Source organism: Octopus sinensis, linkage group LG17 (genome assembly GCF_006345805.1).
Source record: "Octopus sinensis linkage group LG17, ASM634580v1, whole genome shotgun sequence".
In the NCBI taxonomy this organism is placed as follows: domain Eukaryota; kingdom Metazoa; phylum Mollusca; class Cephalopoda; order Octopoda; family Octopodidae; genus Octopus; species Octopus sinensis.
Window position 1 is genome coordinate 13,615,523 of NC_043013.1, and position 22,479 is coordinate 13,638,001.

Here is a 22,479-nt window from a genome sequence, read left to right on the forward strand (position 1 = left end):
TTCGACTAAAACTTTCTCAAGTCGGTGCCCCAGTAAGATCACAGTCTTATGACTGAAATAAGTCAAAGGCAGGAGATAAAAGATATATCATATCAAGATTTCTCAAAAAATGCATCTTGAAATTCCATTTATTATGGTGGCCATTAAATGTGCATTAAATGTGCATACAAATAGAAAAGATGTTGCAATTATTATATAGCATAACAGATTGGAGAGTAGTTTTAACTGTTTTATGGAAAGACCTAAGTTCTTTCACTTACATGGAGGTACTACATTATGTGTATATTTATGAAAATTAGGCTTCATATAAATTTATTAAGAATTGGTAGATTTTATAACAGAAATGTAGGCATTCTTGCATCGTTCTGTCACAATAAAATACGTCAAATGTCATTGAAATGACGTAATATTAAATAGCATTGTAGGTAGAAATTCACTGCCAATTAATAAAATCCGTATATAATTCTTTCACTTGGTGTAGAGACTTCGTAAAACATTAATCTTATTTTGGTTATTAATGTTCTAAATTTTTCTAGGGTGACTAAGTTACCTGAACTTACAGACTGCTGTACTAAATACTTGCCAGATATAATTTCTTTACTGTCGTTTCTCTTTCATTTTACCATCATGGAAAATACTCAATAACATCGCTTTCCTTTTATATAAATTCCAGTAATATGGTAGGGTAAATATAGTTTATTCTTTCTTTTATTATTGTTGAAATTGTTCAAATACTAAAGGATAAAAGCAATACTTAAAATTCTCTAAGGATCAGATATGAAGAGATTTAGAGGTTTAGTGGTGTCTTTAAATATGATGAGTAAATGTAATATGGAAATGTTTGTCTACTTACCCATTGGCAGAAGATGCCATTGCCACCGGCCTTCGTCTTCCACCTCTTCCAATCTAGAGAATAATACAAACATGGTTAATTGCAGAAAACGTTTTGGAGTTAGAATGATTAGCTGTTAGTAGCAAGGTTTAAACAATATGCTTATATGAAGGAGGAGGTATATAAGTAACAGTAGTGTGCAAAAGACAAAGAATAACCACATCTAAAAATCCAACTACACACAGATATAGACTCAGAAAATATAATGGGAAAAGATATTTTTATTTTCAGTTTAGTTGTAGAAATCTGAACATAGCTATTATTGCTTTCAAATAAAGATATGAAATAGTGTTTATAATTATTTTACTTTTATAAGGTTCAGTTTTCATGATATCAGTGAAAATCCCTTAACATATTATTTTAGGCATAATTTAGAAATGTTTAGGAAAATAAAATCATCAAATGTAATATGAAACACAGTTTATATAAGTATAGATGGATTATTATTTACATTATTTACATTAGTCGGATATGTGTCCTCGTGTTGTTTATTGTTGCCACAACGTTTCGGCTTATTTACTGTCCAGCCTTCATCAGGTGTTCTAGTGGAATTTTAGACCCAACCTTAAGTTCTCATTCTTAAGGTATTTGTTGGTGATGTTACTAAAATTCCACCAGGACACCTGATGAAGGCTGAGAAATAAATCAGCCGAAACGTTTTGATAACAACAAACAAGCTGAGGACACATAACCGTCTAATGTAAATAATGTAAATAATGTACAGAATTCTTCGTCTCTGAAAGAGAGAACAGTATAAATGGATTATAAAGATCACATCCGGAAATCATCAAAAAGCTCCAAACAGGCAAAATAGAAGTGATAGTTATTGATAGAAAACAGCATGGAGATGGCTGAATATGATATAGAAGAGTAAGAGAGAAGACACTTTGCAGATTGTGAAATAATACAATGAAAGAAGAAAATAGGAGCAACAACTGTTTAAAAGAGTTAGATGGTAAGCATTTCAGACGAAGGCAGGATGTTGCAGCAGATAAATCGTGATTATGGTTGAATAATGGAGAGCTCAAAGAACAAATAGAAGGCCTCATTGTGGTTGCTCAAATCCAGTCTTTACAAACGAATGTCATTAAAGCAAGAATAGACAGAACCATGGAAAGTGTTTAGTACAGAATGTGTAACGAAAATGGCGAGTCAATTCTGCAGATAATAAGTACTGGAGTTCCTTTTTCACAGAAAGAGTATAAATGCAGGCACGATTACTTCAAAGAGGCTTTGGATTCAGGGGATATCGGCTTTTTACAGAACTTCGCATTCCAGGCCAAGAGCCATGGCACACCATCGATGTAGGCAGTAAAGCTCATCTCCATCCATCGTCCACCCCAAATAGTTAAGCGAAGTGTCACATCTGCTGTAGTAGAGCGTCACGCACCCTTCCAAATTCGCCAAAGGTCGATTTGTGGCCTTGTTGCTGCATTGAGCATCTTCCACCCTTATTCCTTCGATCGCATACTCTAGCTCTTAAAATTCAACCTTCGTGCTTAGTGTAGAAGAATAGATCAAGGGCCAGATGTGCTGCCAGAATGTGAGACATGCATTCAAGATGGCGTTGCAATTACACACTAGCACTAAAGATCGGGACGTTCCTAGGAAACCCTCGAAAGGCCTGAAGAAATCCTGCTTCCTTTCCACAGTGAAGAACACACAGTTATCAGTCTAAAGGCACCACCTTCGCTACTGTTCACATCTACAACCAATAACATAGAGTCCAGGAAGACAAAACGCATATCGAGAATCATGTCTGCCCAGGTCCACGAAAATTGAATGGATCTCTAGTCCCAGGTTTTCCCGAAATAATCCTGTCACTTCGCCACCCCACCACCCATTCCAGATTTAATAAGAAATGTGAAGATATTGAATCTGCTACAAACGGGTGCAAATTTGCGTGTATTCGAATTCCTAGTCTCGCTGATGATTATTACATCCAAACCTAGTAATTTGCGCTCATTAAGCAGGCAATCCCGTAAAATAATATTAAGCATTCATAAAGATTGCTACACAAATTTAATTACAACACTGGACGTCAATAATGTGTTTGTGAATGTTTTCCATTCGGTCAGCCATTCATTTTGTTTGCAGGTTAACATTGTGTGCATGTTTTCCCTTTACAATAATTCATTATAAATTAATAAATATACTCTAAATTCATTATAAATTAATAAAAACACTCTAAATAAACTGAAGAAAAAAGACCAAATAGTGGAAACTCATTATTGCTTCTCTCTTAAATGAATTCATAAAACCTTTTCACATATTTAAAAAGCAAGAGAATTTCTAGTTCCAAGATACAAAGTTTGAGCAACATAGGAAAGTTGATGCTGATTTAAATATATACTGCATCTGATTTATGAAATTTATAAAGAAAATAAGAAGACTGGTTGCGAAACCTAGGAATGCTTGATGCATTTTTAAAGTAATGAGATACACCTTCTACTCATGTGAACTAAGTACAAGTTGCAAAGCCACATCAAGTGATGAATCCAAATGAACAGCAAATGAAAATTGAGGGATAAAATAGAAAAAACTAGAGACATTTTCTTATTTATCATTTTAAATGATGTATTTAACCAAATGATCGTTTATTCGGAAACTGCTTGCTTTTTATCAAAACCTTCCAAAAACTGCTTGCTTCAAATCTCATCACTGACGATATAATCATTCGAATTATTAAGTTGAGATCTTTCTGTATGTAAAATGAAGTTATTTAAGCGGCTGATTTCGTAGATGAAATAAATTAATACATAAAAGGGGAGAGAGGGAGAGAGAGAGAAAAAAAAAGGCAAGCAAAGAATGGGTCAGATATAATTAAAACTGAACAATTAGTAGAAGTCTGTCAGCATGAAATATCCTGAAAGTAGACCTTTTGCAAAATCTAAAACGTCTGAATGATATGGCTACATATGCTGCCACATTCTTATGAAAGTATTGTAATACACACACACACACACACACACACACACAATGTTTTTTACAATATTGCCGATGTATTATCCTTCACCAAACTTATGTAAAAATGGGCACATGCTCAAACAATGTGAGGGATGCCAAGAAGGGAGCGGGTAGGTGAGAGAAAGTATGAAAACAATAAGTGCATAAGACACCAACATGAAGACGGAAGTAGTGAGAGGCAGATGTTGTTCAAGGTAAAAAAAAATCATTGATACTATGATTTAACATTTACCTGCATTATAATGAGGGTGGAGCGAAATAAAGGCAGTATTCCGAAATTAGTGATCATATTTCTCTAATTCTATATGTATGAAATTCAGTAACCTGAGGTTCCGCAAAACAAAGGATGCCTGTATAAACGGCGTGAGGTATTTTAAGCACTTATTTGTGTCTATTAACTTACAAGATTAGGAAAGGTATTATGTTAGAAAATCAAGCATTTATTATTAGTCGTGACCCTTGGATTAATGGGATTGATATGAAGTTATTGAACCAAAAAACAAAAATTAGCGTGGGTGAGTCTGTGTGATGGCACATGGCCAAGCGGTTAGGGTGCTGCTCCCGTAATCGTCTGTTCGATTTCCAGGCCGGGTGGTGTGTTGGGTTTTTGAGTTAAACGCTTCATTTCACGTTGTTCTGCAACAACTTGGACATCTCATTTGTGGCACACTAAGCACCTGTACAGGTGATGTCGATTTGATGGAGAAAGTGAGCTAATGCGCAGCATGAACACGTGATCATAATAAAAAAAAATCATTTGTAGGTTGTTCAGAAAGGAAATACAGAACCGTCATTCTCGAAATCGTGACTATAATTAAAAAATATTTGAAAGAAATCGTTTTTTGGTTTCGTAAAGTATACTAGCCATCTCAATATGGCTAACCACTAAGGGTGGGTGTTACTGTAGCTTTTAGCCCCAGGAGATCATCGTCTCCAGCTGGCTTTAGGCAGACTTTCTGTGCCCTTTCTGTGCTACAGTAACACCCACCCTTAGTGGTTAGCCATATTAAGATGACTAGTATACTTTACGATGTCGAGCAGTTACTGTTTACATCTCATTCAGAGATTTATTATTGTTTTTTGGTTTTTTATCCAGAAATCTGCTTTCCATTGTTCTCCAACAAGTATAAATACAAAGCATTGGCGGGGGTCGGTCGTTTTCGCTTCCATAAGTTCTATGCCTATCGCTTTCTAGCAAGCACCTCTTCCTAACAGGCATACATGTTACCAAAGTGGCGAGAGCTTCATCATTGTCATTCTCCCTTTACCACCATTTAACAACCGACTACTACAGACAACCTTTCTATACCTAATCTAACGCGGAATTCAAAGGAAAATAAATCTGGCACGCAAGAACTTTCATCACCATGTTGATTCTTATGCTTTATATTACACTGTCTCACGGAGTTTGAACACTCTAACAGTATCATAACCTGTTACACACACTCATACACACACGTCTTTGTGTCTATGTTTGTCCCCCACCACCACCGCTTGACAACCGGTGCTGATATGTTTATGTCCCCGTAAGTTAGCGGTTCGGCTGAAGAGGACGATAGAGTAAGTATCAGGCTTTAAACAATAAGTGCTAGTGCCGCTATATTTGACTAAAAGTTCTTCAAGGCGGTGCCCCAGCATGGCCTCAGTCTATTTACTGAAGCAAATAAAAAAATAGAAAATAAAAGAACAGATAGACAGACAGACAGATAAACTGACAGATAGATAGATAGATAGATAGATAGATAGATAGATAGATAGATAGATAGATAGATAGATAGATAGATCTTGAGTATCTCATCCTACTCCAGCAGCGTCGTCTACGTTGGCTCGGTTACGTGCATCGAATACCGGACGGAAGGATTCGAAAACCTCCTGTACCGGGAATTGGCCACCGACACAAGCGCACGAGAATGACTTCATCTTCGGTTCAAGGACGTCTACAAGGGAGTTATGAAGTCGCTTGATCTGGATGTCCTGAGATGAGAGGAGGTCGCAAATGATCGTCCACACTGAAGTAAATGTCGAAAAGGCCTCTGGAAGATTTTGTTCTGTGGTATGGCTCGGCAGGTGACCCAGAGCACCATAGCCTGGGTCCAGTAGTCATATAGGCGAGGGGAGGTGTAACAGAAACTCGCAACCAAAGAAAAACGCACTCGACGGATGCCTACTCCTCCTCCCCTTCCACCACCTCCTCCGCCGCCGCCTCCTCTTCCAACTACTACTACTACTACTACTACTACTACTATTGTTACCACTACTACTGCTACTATATATATATATATATATATATATATATAAATATAGATAGATAGATAGATAGATAGATAGATAGATAGATAGATAGATAGATAGATGATAGATAGATAGATAGATAGATAGAGATAGATAGATAGATAGATAGATAGATTTATATTTATATATAATAACAACTGATGGATAAAGGTTCACTACAGCTGTTTGTAATGTGTTTTTATTGAGGAACAGAACTGTAACATCATGCAAAAGAAAAACCCGTTTTCATCAGGCGAAATGTGTCAAAATTAACAATTACAGTTTCTCATGAAAATTAACATAGAGGCATGTGACTCGACGATTCCAATGTCGATCATAGTGGGAAAGGACTGAGATAGTATTAAGCTTATGGTTAGGAGATCGTTTCGTGGCTGGAGAGAGAAAGAAAGAAGAAGAAAAGAGGAATACAGGAGAATAAAGGATGGAAGGATGAGAGAAAGACTAATGCGAGGGAGAAAAAGAAGATAATGCATTATCCTTCTATCCTTTAAAGCTTATTAATAAAATTATCTTAGTTTTAGTAGAGTTGAAAGAAGAACAAAGACGCACGCACATTTCGATAGATACCTTATATATTTGTTATATTTCTGTAACTTTTAATAATTTATAACCCTATTACCATTTATATTTCATATGTATTGTAGAAAACTCATATATTTCATATTCTACATCACATACCAAATCGTATATTTCTGGAATAAATATGCATGTGTATATGTGTATATCTCTATCTAGGGTCTGAAGAAGCGCAATAAAACTAAGCACTTCATGGACATGAAACCCAGGGTAACCCCATATAGCAGCCATATCTAACTTATCTCTCTTTCTCTCTCTCTCTCTCTCTCTCTCTCTCTCTATATATATATATATATATATATATATATATATGTATATATATAGAGAGAGAGAGAGTGTGTGTGGTTGTATACTGTCAACATAACGTGACAGTCCCGTATGGGAATTACGTCACCGCTGTTTAGCCCTAGGAAGCATCGAACGCTTCCTGTCGGCTTTGACACATTTCCTGTGTCCTTATATTTGTGAAGGGGAGGCAAGCACCCCCACCAGCCAAGATTCACACCTGAGGACATGGATGTATATATATACACACACACACACACACACACACAAATACACATACATATGTATATATATATATCTTCTACACTTAATAAAACGTTGAAATAAAATGAATAAATAGAAAGCTTTAAAAACACCTGAAACACGTAAATATGCCTGTTAGCTTATATACATTAACGCATCACACTAACATATTGAGATATATCCGGCTTTATGTTTCCTCTGTTACAATTGTTATTGCATGTACTTAATGTGACCGTAAGTCCATTCTCAAATGCTATTCATAATACATGTTAGTGGTAGCGGTTGAAGTAATATAAGAGGTGTTAGTAATAGCAGTAGTGGTGATGGTGGCGGCGATACTCCTTGTTGTTTAGCTCCAGGTTAAACTTAAATCAAGTAGATCTATGATCAAAAGCATCCCAGCTATAATCATCTTTACCCTTTTTAGGGTCATATCTAACACTATATTATCTACCTGTAATATGTACTTCTTTTTTGTTATATATTGGGTATGATTTGGAAGAAATTTAGCTGCAATTTCTAGAGTCTCTCTTTTTAGCATGAGTTGTCACTGTAGTTATCATTGTTGTTAGCTCAGATCAAACCTATTTGAATAGAGCCTTGAGCAGAGGCAGTTCAGCCATGACCAGCCCATTCTTTATAGAAATAGGAATATTCTTTTACTTTTATCAGTCATAGAACTGTGATCATGCTGGGGTCTCTGCCTCAAAGAGTTTAGGTATTTGAATTGACTTCAGTGATCATTTTAAAGTCAGATACTTTTCCTGTTGATTTCTCTTGCCAAAGTGCTATTTCATGGAGGCAAAGACAATCCAATACTCATTGTCAAGCAGTGATAAACACACACACACACACACACACACACACACATTATTCACCCACAGCAATGAGTGAATGATATTCTTAACCATTTAGCATTTAAACTGGCTGTATCTGGTTGAAATATCCTACATGCTTCATGTTAAAACTGGCAAGGTACGGCCTCTCACACCTGCTCTACAATGTCATTATAAAAATATACAATTGCATCAAAATCTCCAAAACAATATTAATAAATAAGCATAATATTTAATAAAATAATTTGAATGCTAAAGGGCTGAAAGACAATTTAGTATAATTAAACTTCCCTAAAAGTTCCAAATGAAGCGAGTCTAATTCTAAAAACCAATCTTTAAACATTTTGCATGGAAAAAAATCTTTTGAGGTAAATATATTGATGACTTGGAGAGAGAATAAGGATGAAATTCGTATTTAAGCATATCTCATTTATTTCAGAAAAAGCAATTAGTATAATTTAATTTTAATGAAGAGGAATCTAATACAGAATATCATTTCAAAATTGGTACAGTCAGTAAAAAAAAAGTAGAGAAGTAAAAAGTGTTCAGACTTGAGGGTGAACTATAGCTATGCCTTTTTCTCTCTATTTATAGACAAGCAGACAGTGAATGATATTTTAAGGTTAATATACTGTTTCACAATCACTTCTATGAACTCTACCTAATTCAGTTTTCTACCAAATTATATGTAGTTAAGTTCATTATATGAGTGTGTGTGTGTGTGTGTGTGTGTGTGTGTGTGTGTGTGTATGCAGATGTATACAAAACAATTCAGAAGGATCTGAGTAAAGTAGTTTTGGGTTCATCATCATCATCATTTAACATCCATGTTCCATGCTGGCATGAGTTGGTCATGGTAATTAGACAGAACATAAGAAGTAGAAAGTTTACATTCTCAGGTATAATGACACAACAATAGATAATGCACATGTATTAAGAATTTCAAACACTTATATTTTATATATGTACAAATGAATTAATCATATTAATAACATCTCTCCTTCTTGCGTTATCTCCCACATCACTTTCCCAGTTTTCAGAGTTGGCACTATAAATGTAGGCACATTGAAAAGCCGGTCTAGCGAGATTGCAGAGGTGCTTGAACAGAGACGTGTTGATGTATGTTGCGTACAAGAGTTAAGATAGAGAGGAGCTTCAGCCAGTCCTCACAGGCAAAGAACATAGGTATAAACTGTTTTGGAAAGGTAATAGTGACTGAATAAGGGATGTAGGCATACTTCTTGCAGAAACATAGGTGGATAAGGCCGTAGAGGTAGCGAGGGTGTGCGACAGAATACTTAAACTCAGGCTAGTCTTGCAGAATGGTATAGCTACAATTATCTCCGCCTATCCCCACAAGCGGGCCTACCAAATGAACAGAATTATCTCTTTTATGATATTCTTCTGCATGCTACCTCAAAGACGAATGATAATGATCTCATCTTTGTAGCTGGAGATTTTAATGTTAACGGTTCCTCATGAAGATAATATGGACGCCGCACGGGCTCGAAAATTTAACTGTTATGTAAATCTCCTCGAGGAATGTGAAGATGCAGGCTGGAAAGCGGAACATTTTCCAATCGAAGTTGGACGTAGAGGGTTCGTTGGACACAGTGTGAGACGACTGTTGTTATCGCTAGGCCTAACTCATCATAAAGTTAATACCACCATGACCGATATCCAATCTACAGTGGGGAAGGCTAGCCACTGGATTTGGTTAAAAATAGACGATGAGCGATGGCTAAAAGGATATTGAGCTTAATTTGATAACCAGCTGATGTAGCAAGCGGGGCCTCATATCAGTGAGGGGGTGGGGGCGGTGCGCATTGATTCCGTCGAGAAGTAGGCCCCGAAACGGCGTGCATTCTCTCCTGATGACCCCATACACTTGCTGGCTTCCGGTATACGGAGCTTTTGACTGGTAGCACTTGCACGTGCAAGTTGTTTGCAAGACATGTGTGGGTGATTATCACTGTTTGCATATGTGTATGTATGTATGTATGTATGTATGTATGTATGTATGTATGTATGTATGTATGTATTATGTATGTATGTATGTTTGTCTGCGTATCCCTGAATCGACACCAAGAAATTCTACGAGGCGCTGAAAGCTGTTTATGGACCGCAGTCCTCCTTTGGATTAACCCCTCTGCTCAGCTCGGATGGAACCTCACTCCTGACTAACAAGAGGCTGATCCTGGAGAGATCGGTGGAGCATTTCAACATCGTGCTCAACCGACCAGCCCAGATCAACGAGGAAGCCATCTCACGACTCCCCCAGGTGCCGACAAACCACGAGCTGGCTGTTCCCCCTCACCAGCCTGTTCTAGTCGATGTGAGACAGGGAACAACTCCCTCAAGATTTCCGGGACGCAACAATCGTCCACATTTATAAGCGGAAATGAGATCGGCAGTCCTGCGACAACCACCGAGGAATCTCCCTCTTGTCCATAGCAGGCAAGATCCTGGCCCGAGTCCTGCTTGACCGCCTTCTGGAACACTTGGAGCAAGGCCTTCTCCCTGAGAGCCAGTATGGCTTCCGCGCGGGTCGAGGGACCACTGACATGATATTCGCCGCCCGCCAGCTCCAGGAGAAATGCATGGAGCAGCACCTTGACCTCTGCATGACCTTTGTTGACCTCACTAGGGCTTTCGATACAGTCAGTCGGCAGGGACTCTTGAAGGTCATGGGAAAATTTGGTTGCCCCAGCGAATTTATTGCAATTGTCCGCCAGTTCCACGACGGAATAACAGCCAGAGTCCTTGAAGACGGCAGCTCATCTGAAGCCTTCCACGTGACCAACGGAGTCAGGCAGGGCTGTGTCCTGGCCCCAACACTGTTCAGCATCATGTTCTCGGCAATGCTGTCCGACGCCTTCAGGGACTGCAAGCCCGGTATCGACATCAAGTACAGGACGGACGGGAAACTTTTCAACTCCAGAAGATTGCAGGCCGTCACAAAGGTAAGGGAGACAGTCGTCAGAGACTTTCTCTTTGCTGACGACTGCGCCCTTAACGCAATCGATGAGCAGAAGATGCAGCTCGGGATGGACAGGTTCTCATCAGCCTGTGACAACTTCGGTCTCACCATCAGTGCCAAGAAAACCGAAGTGATGTTTCAGCCAGCCCCCGGCAAACAATACCATGAGCCTCAGATAAAGGTGAACGGACGGATCCTACGAGCGGTGGAAAACTTCACCTACCTGGGCAGTACTCTCTCCTGCAATGCCAACATAGATGCTGAAATCATCAACAGAATCTCCAAGGCAAGCAGCGCGTTTGGGAGACCGCGAAAGAAAGTCTGGGAGCGGAGAGGAATCAGCCTCAACACCAAGCTGAAAGTCTACTGGGCAGTCGTGCTTACCACCCTACTATACGGCTGCGAGACGTGGACTGCTTACCGAAGGCACGAGCGCCAGATAAACCACTTCCACCTCAGGTCTCTTCGGAACCTCCTTCACATCCGCTGGCAGGACAAAGTCCCAGACACGGAAGTTCTGAAGCAGGCAGATCTCCCTAGCACCATCATGATCATGCGCAAGGCCCAGCTGAGATGGGCGGGCCACGTCTCCCGCATGTCCGACACTCGCATCCCAAAACAGCTCTTCTACGGTGAACTCAGCCAGGGCAAACGCAAAGTCGGAGGGCAGAAGAAGCGCTTCAAGGACAGTCTCAATGTTTCTCTCACAGACTTCTCCATCGGCACAGAAACTTGGGAGACATTTGCTGCCGACCGCTCATCCTGGCGCAGCGCAATCACCAAAGGAGCAAAGACAGCCGAGGAGACGCGGATTCAGTCAGCAGAACAGAAACGCCAGATGCGGAAAGCCAGAGCCACCTGCACCAATAGCACAGCCCCTACCCACTTCTGCCCCACCTGTGGGAGGGGCTTCCTTGCCCAGATTGGCCTCACCAGCCACCTCCGGTCTCATAGCAGCAATTCCACCAAATGATGTCAATGGTCATCTTCGAACCCGAAGGACGAACATTATTATGTATGAATGTATGTATGAAAATTATTTTGAGATTTTGAAAAAGAACGTCTGAATCCTTCGTTCTTTCACTTTGCAGCTAGCAACCATGGCAGTTTAATTATATATGCATGAATGCATACATTTATGTATGTATGTATGTATGTATGTATGTATAGGTACGTATGTATGTATTTGTACGTAGGTATTTATGTGTGTATGTTTGTATGTATATATCTCTGTAACTATATATGCACGTGTGTATGTTTGTGATTTGCTGTCTCTTTTCAATATTGACCGGGCAGCTACATATTATCAAGGTTATAAAGAAAAGTTTCTAAATTTAACTGAAAATATGTCCCATGCAATCAGTAACCCCTAAAATGTTTTCAGACTGCTAGGGCTTCACTCTATCTTTCGCTTATTAATGATTTCCTATCAATGTCTCGTTTTTGGATTTCAAATGCTTTGCCTTCGAATTGCGATGTGATGTGGCGGAGACTTTCATTTAATTAGAAATATCTGCTAATCAAAACATTGTATACCCTGTGGCTACAGCTTCCAACAATTATAATTCCGTTAATTATCTTTTCCTGTTACTCATCTCTCTAACCCTCAACAGGCTCGACAGCGATAAAACGTATTTCTGAGCAATATCTTAATAATAATTATCGATGTTAAGTCTGTATGTCAATATTTACGAATACATTTACGCCTGCACGAACATACACACACGCATATATATGCATGACAAATTCCGATAAACACAAGGCTAGATTGTTCGTTCCAACTTACGTTTCACTATTCTAGTTCTTTGCGACACTGCATTGGATGTTTCAAGTGGAATGGATTCTTAACAACAACGGATCATCAGGGAACATCTTACTGCATCACGTTATATACGCCTAATGTCTTGAGTTGGGCAGATAGCATAACAGGGTTTGGGAGGTAAATATATGAATCAGACACACAAACACTCACATACACACACACATACACACACACACACGCACACACACACACACACTTACAAACACACACACACACTGAAGCTCATACAAACAAGTATGCAGCGACATTCAATATCCTTATTGTCGCTCGTAATTTACGTACCATGCAGTTTTGATTTAGTTCTTTGTATTCCATTTGAGATTCTTGCTCACGTTCTCAATTAATCGATGAATCATGTTCTGCTCTATTTTGAACAAACCTACACGTTGTATTATTATTTTTTCTTCCTTATTCAATGAATAATCACAAATATCTTTGTATAGAAATCAACTTCTGTCTGGACAAACGATATTTCAGCAAAGAAGCATTAAACTATATTCACGATAAGGTACGTAAGGGAATATTAGGGTGTGGATTTAGCTATAAGCATTTAAAATCCTTTTCAATTGAATACTATGATACATTGGTTGTTAGCTGCAAAGTGAAACAAGGATGACAAATATCATAATAGGTTTGGACATGTAAATATATAAATAAAACACACACACATACAGATACAGGCACGCACTCACACATGTGCACATTCTCTCACGCATAAATCCACGTTCAGTCTCCTTTATCTCTCTCGGAATTCATGTACAACGCAGATTTATTTAATATGTTTGTATTCGATTTGAAATGTTTGTTGAAATTCTCATAAATACCCTGCCCTATTTTAAACATACCCAGGCGTTGCCATGTAACATCAACCCTTAGGAACGAGAAATGCAGCAACAAAGTCATTAGCAATAAAGTTTAGGTTGAACATATTTTCATAAGTATACACGTACTTGCCGTGATCCCTATCTACCTAACTATATACATGCACACACGCATATGCATACATACACACATACATGCATACATGCATACATAGATACATACATATTACATGCATTCATACATACATAAATACCTACCTACATGCACACATGCATGCATACATACATGCATATATATGTATACACTTTATTTTGTTTGTGCTCGTCTTTGGGTGTCTAAGCGACCTTCTATTTGGGTATATGTGTATATTTGTATAGATCTATCTTTTTCTCCCTGAAACATATATATATATATATATATATATATATATATATATACTAGCTGAAGGTGATCCGCTCTACGTGCGGATAAGTGTGTGGTTGTTACTTTCTGAGTAAAATATTTAAAAATCGAATTAAAATTACACTTCGATCGTTGTATAAAACTGTAGATGAACTGTTTACGAAGCATAATCACGTGTTTTCACGAATGTAATAAAGAGATTTGCTCTGATATTCTCATTTAAATATAAATAGGTAAATACGGTAAATACATATGTATGTGTTTGTGTATATGTTTGCGTGTCTGTGTTTGTCCCCCCAACATCGCTTGACAACCGTAACTTAGCGGTTCGGCAAAAGACCCCGATAGATTAAGTAATAGGCTTACAAACAATAAGTCCTGGTGTCGATTTGCTCGACTAAAGGCAGTGCTCCAGCATGGCAGCAGTCAAATGACTGAAACAAGTAAGCGAGTAAAAGAGTAAAATATTTAAAAATAAAATCATGTTAAGAGAAATAGTAAAGACACAAATAAGAAATAAATAAATGAATAAAAAAATAAATAAATAAATACTCTCTAAAATATAAAGTAGACGAGAGACAGAAAGTAAGCGTGGTGAGAAGGAAAAAGCACATGAAAGAGGGAGGGGAAGAAAAAGGATTATAAAAAGGGTATCTTTGGAAATGGTCAGTCTGTGAATTGATTGACAGAGAGCATTAGCAGCTGGAAAATAAATATAAATAGAATTATACCCGAATATATGAATAATAGTAGGGTATGATCATACAGGGCAAAAGTACCGGAAGGTATATTTCAATGTTGCAAAAGGACTAAATCGTAACACGTATATATATATATAAAACTGAAATGCATTTTTACCGTTTGGCTCGCTTTCAATGCCACAACGTCCCGTCCGATTCGCTCTAGAATTTACAGGGCCATGTAGAATGAGGTGACGATGCCTATGGGCTACGTTAGAAATCCCTATCTTAAAAGGTGTGGTTGCTAGAAGCCATCTTTCTCACTCACGCTATTTCCTCTATTCTCCTCTTGCTCCCTTCAGCTATAACTTTGACAATGTCCACTCCTGTTATTTAATGTATTCCCTTCAAATCCCTTTCACTTTTCCTTTATAAGTTCGTCACACGGCGTTCTTTGATCGATCTGCCTGCATTCATAGGGAGAATTATCATTGCCACCAACAACACACAATCATGAGAACAAATATGAATCAGATATTCATTGCGTTCATTTATATATGTGTGTGTGTGTGTTCGATATATAAATATGTATATATAATGTAAATATACAAAGTGTATATATCTGTAGTTATGTATGTTAAACCTTTTAATACTTTTTGATATTTATATATATTTTTAAACAAATTATATATATATAATTATTTATATATATTTTTAAACAAATTATAAATTATAAATTATTAAATTATAATTTAATAATTTTTATCTTAAATTTAAATAATTTAAATTTTTCAATTTTATATATTTTCTATATAATATTTTTATTTTTATGTTTTTGTTTTTGTCTTTTTGCCTATTTGTGGTTTTATCTCTAATTTAATTTATACATATATATATATATATAATTTGTAAATATAATGCGTGCACACACACACACACACACACACACACCACACACACACACACACACACACACACACATATATATATATATATATATATATATATATATATATATATATATATGTATGTATATATGTATATATATAATGTGTGCTTTATGTGGTCCGTCGGTTCAGCTGAAAATATGCACACCTATGAACCCCTTCGTTACTATATTTCTGACCAAAATACACCCCTTATGTGTTTCAATTAATTTCTAACATAATCATAAATTTAGTTTGGTTTCATTAAACAACTATAACATTTTTATTTATCAATATTTCAATGTGATTTTTGGAAGATAATTTAATGAAATGTTCTCAAACAATTCTATACTATAATTTTTTTCACAAAGTGACTCTAATTGCAGGTAGATACAGGTAAATTCAATAAAATATGAAATTATTAAATTTTTGTTCAAACATCGCTATAGAAAATGGATTATTAGCTAATATTCAATTGGGTATACAACAAAATTTTACGATAGAATTTGTTATTCTGGGTAACTTTCTGATACCCATAATAATATCTATGGCAAAATATTCTTAATTTCATTTAAAATTGTGGGAAACCACTAACTATCCTTTCTTTCGCTTTGTTTACGTTTAGCGTAACGGTTCGTTTCCGCCATAATGATTTCAAATAGGCTCATTGGAAAAAGTAAAAAGAAATATTCTAAGGCTTTACTCTTCTGGGAAAGTCTGTGGCTTGGTCCAGTTTCTTCAAAAAAATCAAGGAAAGAAACAGTTTTTCAATTTTCACTCCATTCAGGTGCCAATTCATTTTCTTTATCGCAGTCGGAGCTCTCGGATTCACTGTTTTCACTTTTGGAAAATGAAACATCAGATTCATTATCAAATACCACGTGCTGTTTTTTTTTCAGTCATAGAGTTAGATTTATCAAAGTCTTCAGTTGAAAATCCTTCGAATTCTGACTCGCCGCTTGACATGATGAAATTCGTATCCATTTTAGTCAGAATTACAAATTTTGAAAACACAATAGGAACAAATTTGTGAAAAAAATTCCCAAAATTCACGGAATTAAAATTACACTTCGATCGTTGTATAAAACTGTAGATGAACTGTTTACGAAGCATAATCACGTGTTTTCACGAATGTAATAAAGAGATTTGCTCTGATATTCTCATTTAAATATAAATAGGTAAATACGGTAAATACATATTTTGTGGTGTAGTTAGATGAAAAGTTAATAAAAACAATATTGTTTTTAAAATATCGGAATAGAGTGTCGAAACTACAGGGAGAAACTACAAATTATAGATTTTTAAATGGAATTGATTAACATTCCTAAGAGTTCACAGATAACGAAGCAGCTGTTACATCATTTCTGTAAAAGTTCGAAAGCATTTGATCAGGGATCAGAAAATTAGCCAAAGGTTTGAGGATAAACAAAATAATCATAAAACAGATACATACCAATGCCAACCTTCGATTCTGTTCATCTAAGCCGAACTGTTCAATGCAAATACTTTTAGTATAATGGTGCGGTCTAAACCTGGCGCCCACACATTAAATAGTAAAGCGCATTGAAGTATAAAAGAGGTCATACTGATTTTAAAGAAAAGACGGTAAGCTTAAACCGAAAGACAAATCTATTTGTCAGGAGGCCGTGACAGCTGCAATTTGCCACTTCCTATATGAGATCATACAATGCATTCTAATCGTGACAAAACTTATGAATACACTAATACGACAATTAAAATAGGCGCCTCCCAGATTTTATGAAACTTTTTATTTACTGACTCGGTCAAATGAGAAATTTTTTATACATACGTAATCCAATATACATTCATGTAGACATCCATCCGTACATCCATCCGTACATCGATCCATTCATCCGTTCATATATACATACATACATATATACATACACACATACATGCATACATATATACATGCATACACACATACATAAACACATGCTTATATACATAGATACATAAATTTATGGATACATATGCATATATAAATACATGAATGCATACGTATATATATACATACGTACATGCTTATATATATACATACATACATGCATACATACAGACATACATGCATAATCTTTTAACCACCAAATGTCTACGTGCATCTCTTGACCAGGTTTGCATATATGAGGCTAAGATCATAAGACTTGGAAAGCGGCTCCTTGAGCAGCATTTCTTGTCTGATAAGCTTAAATACATATCAAAAAAGCCGCACGACTCTACTACGGTATGTCATCAGATGAAAAGATGAGCGCATATCAGCAGAAGCCCATGCATGTATATGTGAGTAGGAAGCACTGAGATAATAGTAACATTTGTCATTAAAGCAGTCTATTATAGACCAGCAAACAGATTCCTACTTCCCACCTTGATTTGAAGGGTATGCGGTTGCAATCCAGGGATATGAAATATCAACCAAATATACGATGCACAAAAGAAGAGAGATACATGAAAAGCAGTAATATATGACAACCTATGCAGTTGTTCGAAAATGTCATCACAGTATTAGCTACCGATGAGATATGATGTAGTAGCTAGGACATTGTATATAACGAGTTCCGTCGGAAGCATAAACCCGAGAACAAAGAATAACCCACGGTATGGTAGACTCCATATCCACTTATAATAAAAAGGAGTACAGGTGAAATGCTCCACTGGAAACCTCAATAAATTATAAACATATACCTGGTATAATCATTTGGGATAGAGAAGAGAGACTGTGTATAGTTGTGGAAGTCAACTCCCCTGCAGATGTTAACATAAAGCCGAAGAGAAGCGAAAGAGAAAATACGCTGAAAAATAAAATGCCTACGCAAAATCTGCAGTTACTCTAATCAGATTACAAGTTCGTGTTTATACCTGTAATTATTAGGGCACTGGTATATGTAACACAATGCTTAAATACCAATCTTGAGTAATTGGACTTCTCAAACTCAGAAAGAAGAAAGCTAATTCGAAGACTACAGATCCAAGCGATCAATGGAACTCTAAATATCTTATAAAATTTTCCAGAGGCTTATCATTTAAGTGTATATGAGTATGTCTAGATATGCAAGTATATGCATTGGAATACATACATAAAACAAAACATACAAATTTGCACATACACAAATATTTGATTTATATTTTTGAAATTCAAATGAAGAATTGGTTATGGGTTAGAATCCGGCTCCTCTATTGTCAAGAAAGCTTGAAATAAAACTGAATAAAACTGAATACTGGCATACATACATAAATAGATATATATGCATACACACATGCTTGCATACATACATACATACATACATACATACATACATACATACATACATACATACATACACAAAAGACACAAATCTGTACGTATACATATATACATACACACAAACAAATCCTGTTGTTGATGCTAAAATTACAATGAAAGAGCCTTGGATTTTTGTTAGGAAACCGGCCCTTTCTCTTTTGGCAAGAAATCTTGAAATAAAACTGAATAAGGACATACGTACATTCTCAAAGGCTACAGAGCTGCAGTTTGGCCAGAATAAATGTTGCTACATGATTGTGAAATGAGGGAAACTGTAAGCAAGACTAGCAAAATCTCCAACACTGACTTAACGGTTTCCTCTATATCTGATGAGGGATGTTACAGGCACCAAGGGGTGGAAGAGAACATATCATACAATGACACATGTAACAACAAATCATGTGTCATTAAAGAATGTTATAGTCGAATAAAGAACATTTGGACCCAGAACTCTGCATTCAGAAAAAAGAAAAACAGTGACTCAAAATGTATTTGCTGTGCCAATACTCATACCAACATTTAGGCTGGTTGGACGCTCGATGAGATCCGAACTATTGATGTGAAAACCCCAAACATGCTAACCAGCAGACACAAGTTCCACATCAACAGTGACGTACAACGCCAATACCTAAAACGAAAGCAAGGCAGCAGAGGTTTAATATCAATCCAGACTGCCTTTCAGTGTCGTATCCCTTCGGCAACATTATTTAAGTGCCAAGTGTCGACGTGCATCCTCTGAGTCATCAAAGGAGTACTTTGGTGATATTTTTGAGCAGCTGCTAATCTTTCGAACGAAATGTTGCGCAGAAACACGGCATAATAAACAATTTCTTGCAGCTTCAAGAGATCACTATCTCTTTTGTTTGTTAGGTATTTCATCGCAATTTCATTTTCTTGGATTGCAAACGCATAGTCGTTGTATTGTGATGTGTTGTGGTGGTCAAGATTGCAACAGATGTTTCATGTCCATAGGATTATCTTCCTTCAGACGGCGAGCTGGCAGAATCGTTAGCACTTCGAGCAAAATGCTTAACGGTATTTCGTCCGTGTCTACGCTCTGAGTAGAAAATCCTCTGATGTCGACTTTACCTTTCATGGCTTCATAAAATAAATACCAGTTTAGAATGTTTTTTTATTAAGTCTAGCTGGGTTTTTTTCGTTGTTTTTATTAGAGATACGTCCCAATCCAGACAATACGAACACTCTCACTACAAATCCCTATAATTAAAATACCGTTAATTATCTTTCTCTCTGCTGCTCATCTCAGTCATCCTCGACAAGATCGACAGCGATAAAATGTGCTTTTGGACCACATCTTAATAATGTGCTTATGAGTGTGTGTGTGTGTGTGTGTGTGTATGGTTGTATGCATGTATTTGGTTGTGAGTGCATATATTTATGTATGGATGTAAATATGTGTCTGTATACATGTACGTATTTCTTTTTCTCTTTTTAAATTGGAGTAACTTAGGCCTGAGCAACTACATTTTTTCTTTATTGCCCTAGTGGCTAAACAAGGACTGGCAAAGGGATAGAGTTGATTACATCAACCCCAGTGCGTAACTGGTACTTATTTAATCGACTTATTCCTCCTTCAAGTGTTTTATGCTATCCTCCGTCCTCGACCTGATCTTCCATCCCTGATAGGGATATTGCTACGAGTTTAATGCTCCTTCAAAATCAAGGAGTGATTGCAAACCAATGAACTACTGATGATTATATTGTAGCTGTACTTGCTGCATTATTGTTCAAGCGTTTGTTAATTAACAGAAATGTCACTGGAGAGTCAAGTTTCCGGAAAACTGTATTTGTGCATTGCGTCTCTGGCAGTTTTATTCTGCAAATTATGCTTGCTGTAATTTTTAATTGATACTTTTTCTATCTTAATTTGAATTATCCTAGTCTTGAGTAATTGCGATGTAACCAAAGAACATATTGTAATTTAAACTTCTCCAGGAATATTAATTTAAGCAAAAGGATAGAAAGAAGCAAAAGTTTGCAATTCATTGCACTCCTCCCCTATATATATATATATATATATATATATATATATATATATATATATATATATATATATATATATATATATGTATGTATATATGTATAATAAGAGTAAACAATAGCTTTAATGGTTTTTTAAAAAAACAACAATTATTTACTGGTAGATTTCGGCATGTAAATATAACCATTAACGGTGGAACTTCTATAAAAGTTCAATATATATTTTGTATATAAATAAAAAAGGCAGGCAACATGTTGCTCAGCCACATACCGAAAAAATTAGAAATAGCAGTCAAAGACTGTTTATTTCTATTTTCTACAAATAAGACTCCACATACGACATTTTTTTACACACAATTTTTTGTACACGATGAAGGGTTTACCAATTGTTGATGTAGCTCCCAAAAAATATATTTGAGCTTCATGTTACCCATATATTCATTAGTGAAATATTTCAGTATGTTGGGACTGATAAAGTAGCATGAAGTATCATGAAAGCCTAACTACTCTGTGCCTTCTGCGTGCTGAAAGCAGCCCTCTAAAATGGCATGGCAATGCTTCTCAATATTTATAATACTGCCACCTGGCGTGTGTGTTTGTGTGTGTGGTTGGCGCATCTGTACAATGCTGTCGTGTTTGGCCCCGATTTTGGAATACTGTTAAATAGATATTTCAAGTATTTTAAATGTAATATGCGAATAAATTGGTTTTTGTCACAATTCACAACATCGAAACACACACACACAGACACACACAATAATTTGTATCATAAACCATGAATCCTCGAAATTTTTCTGAATATATCGCTTTTCCATTTGTAATTTATTTTCAAATTTTAATAAAGAACGTATGTATCATACTGTCCTGTTTTAAACATTGAAACGAAAATATATAAAAGGAATTTCGAAAAAACTTCAAAAGTAAAGACATTGTTGGGGTTGGGTTAGCAAATAAATAAAACTATTTTTCCGTGGTTTCTTAATCAGTCTCTTTGCAATTAATATCGGAATAGACTATCAAAAACTAGCCAGAAAAACAATTAGTTATAGATTTTTAAATGGAATTCTTTGATTAAAACACCAGCAAGTAGAAGTTACTTTATTTCTGCAAAAATATGGGGAATGATTACGGAGATGTACTTGCATAGCGAACGACTTGATCTGAGATCGTGTGCTGGAACGAAAACAATTGCAGCGTGGAAGTTGTTTATAAGCCATTTAAGAAACACACAAAACCATTAGATTCGCTTCAACATTTAAATTTAATTTGTCAAAATATTTTCATCGCTTTGAGACCGCGACCTGTTCACTGACAAAGCTTCGTTGCTAAAGCGACGAAAATATTTTGACAAATTAAATATAAATGTTGAAGTGAATCTAACGGTTTTGTGTGTTTCTTAAATGGGGAATGATCACGATTTAAAAAACCTTTGATAAGGGATCAGAGCGATCAGT

The 22,479-nt window shown here is 36.4% G+C and overlaps 1 protein-coding gene across 1 annotated transcript in view; it reads right to left on the reverse strand.

Moving 5' to 3' along the window:
• LOC115221043 overlaps nucleotides 1-17,278 on the reverse strand; it is a 336,595-nt gene extending 319,317 nt beyond the window's left edge. Inside the window, exons 1-2 of the mRNA XM_036510356.1 lie at nucleotides 17,177-17,278; nucleotides 854-906 (exon numbers count right to left, since the gene is read on the reverse strand). Of these exons, the coding sequence (XP_036366249.1) occupies nucleotides 854-873 (20 nt within the window). The 5' untranslated portion in view covers nucleotides 874-906; nucleotides 17,177-17,278. The remainder of the gene's footprint in view (nucleotides 1-853; nucleotides 907-17,176) is intronic.
• Between the last annotated feature and the right edge of the window lie 5,201 nt (nucleotides 17,279-22,479).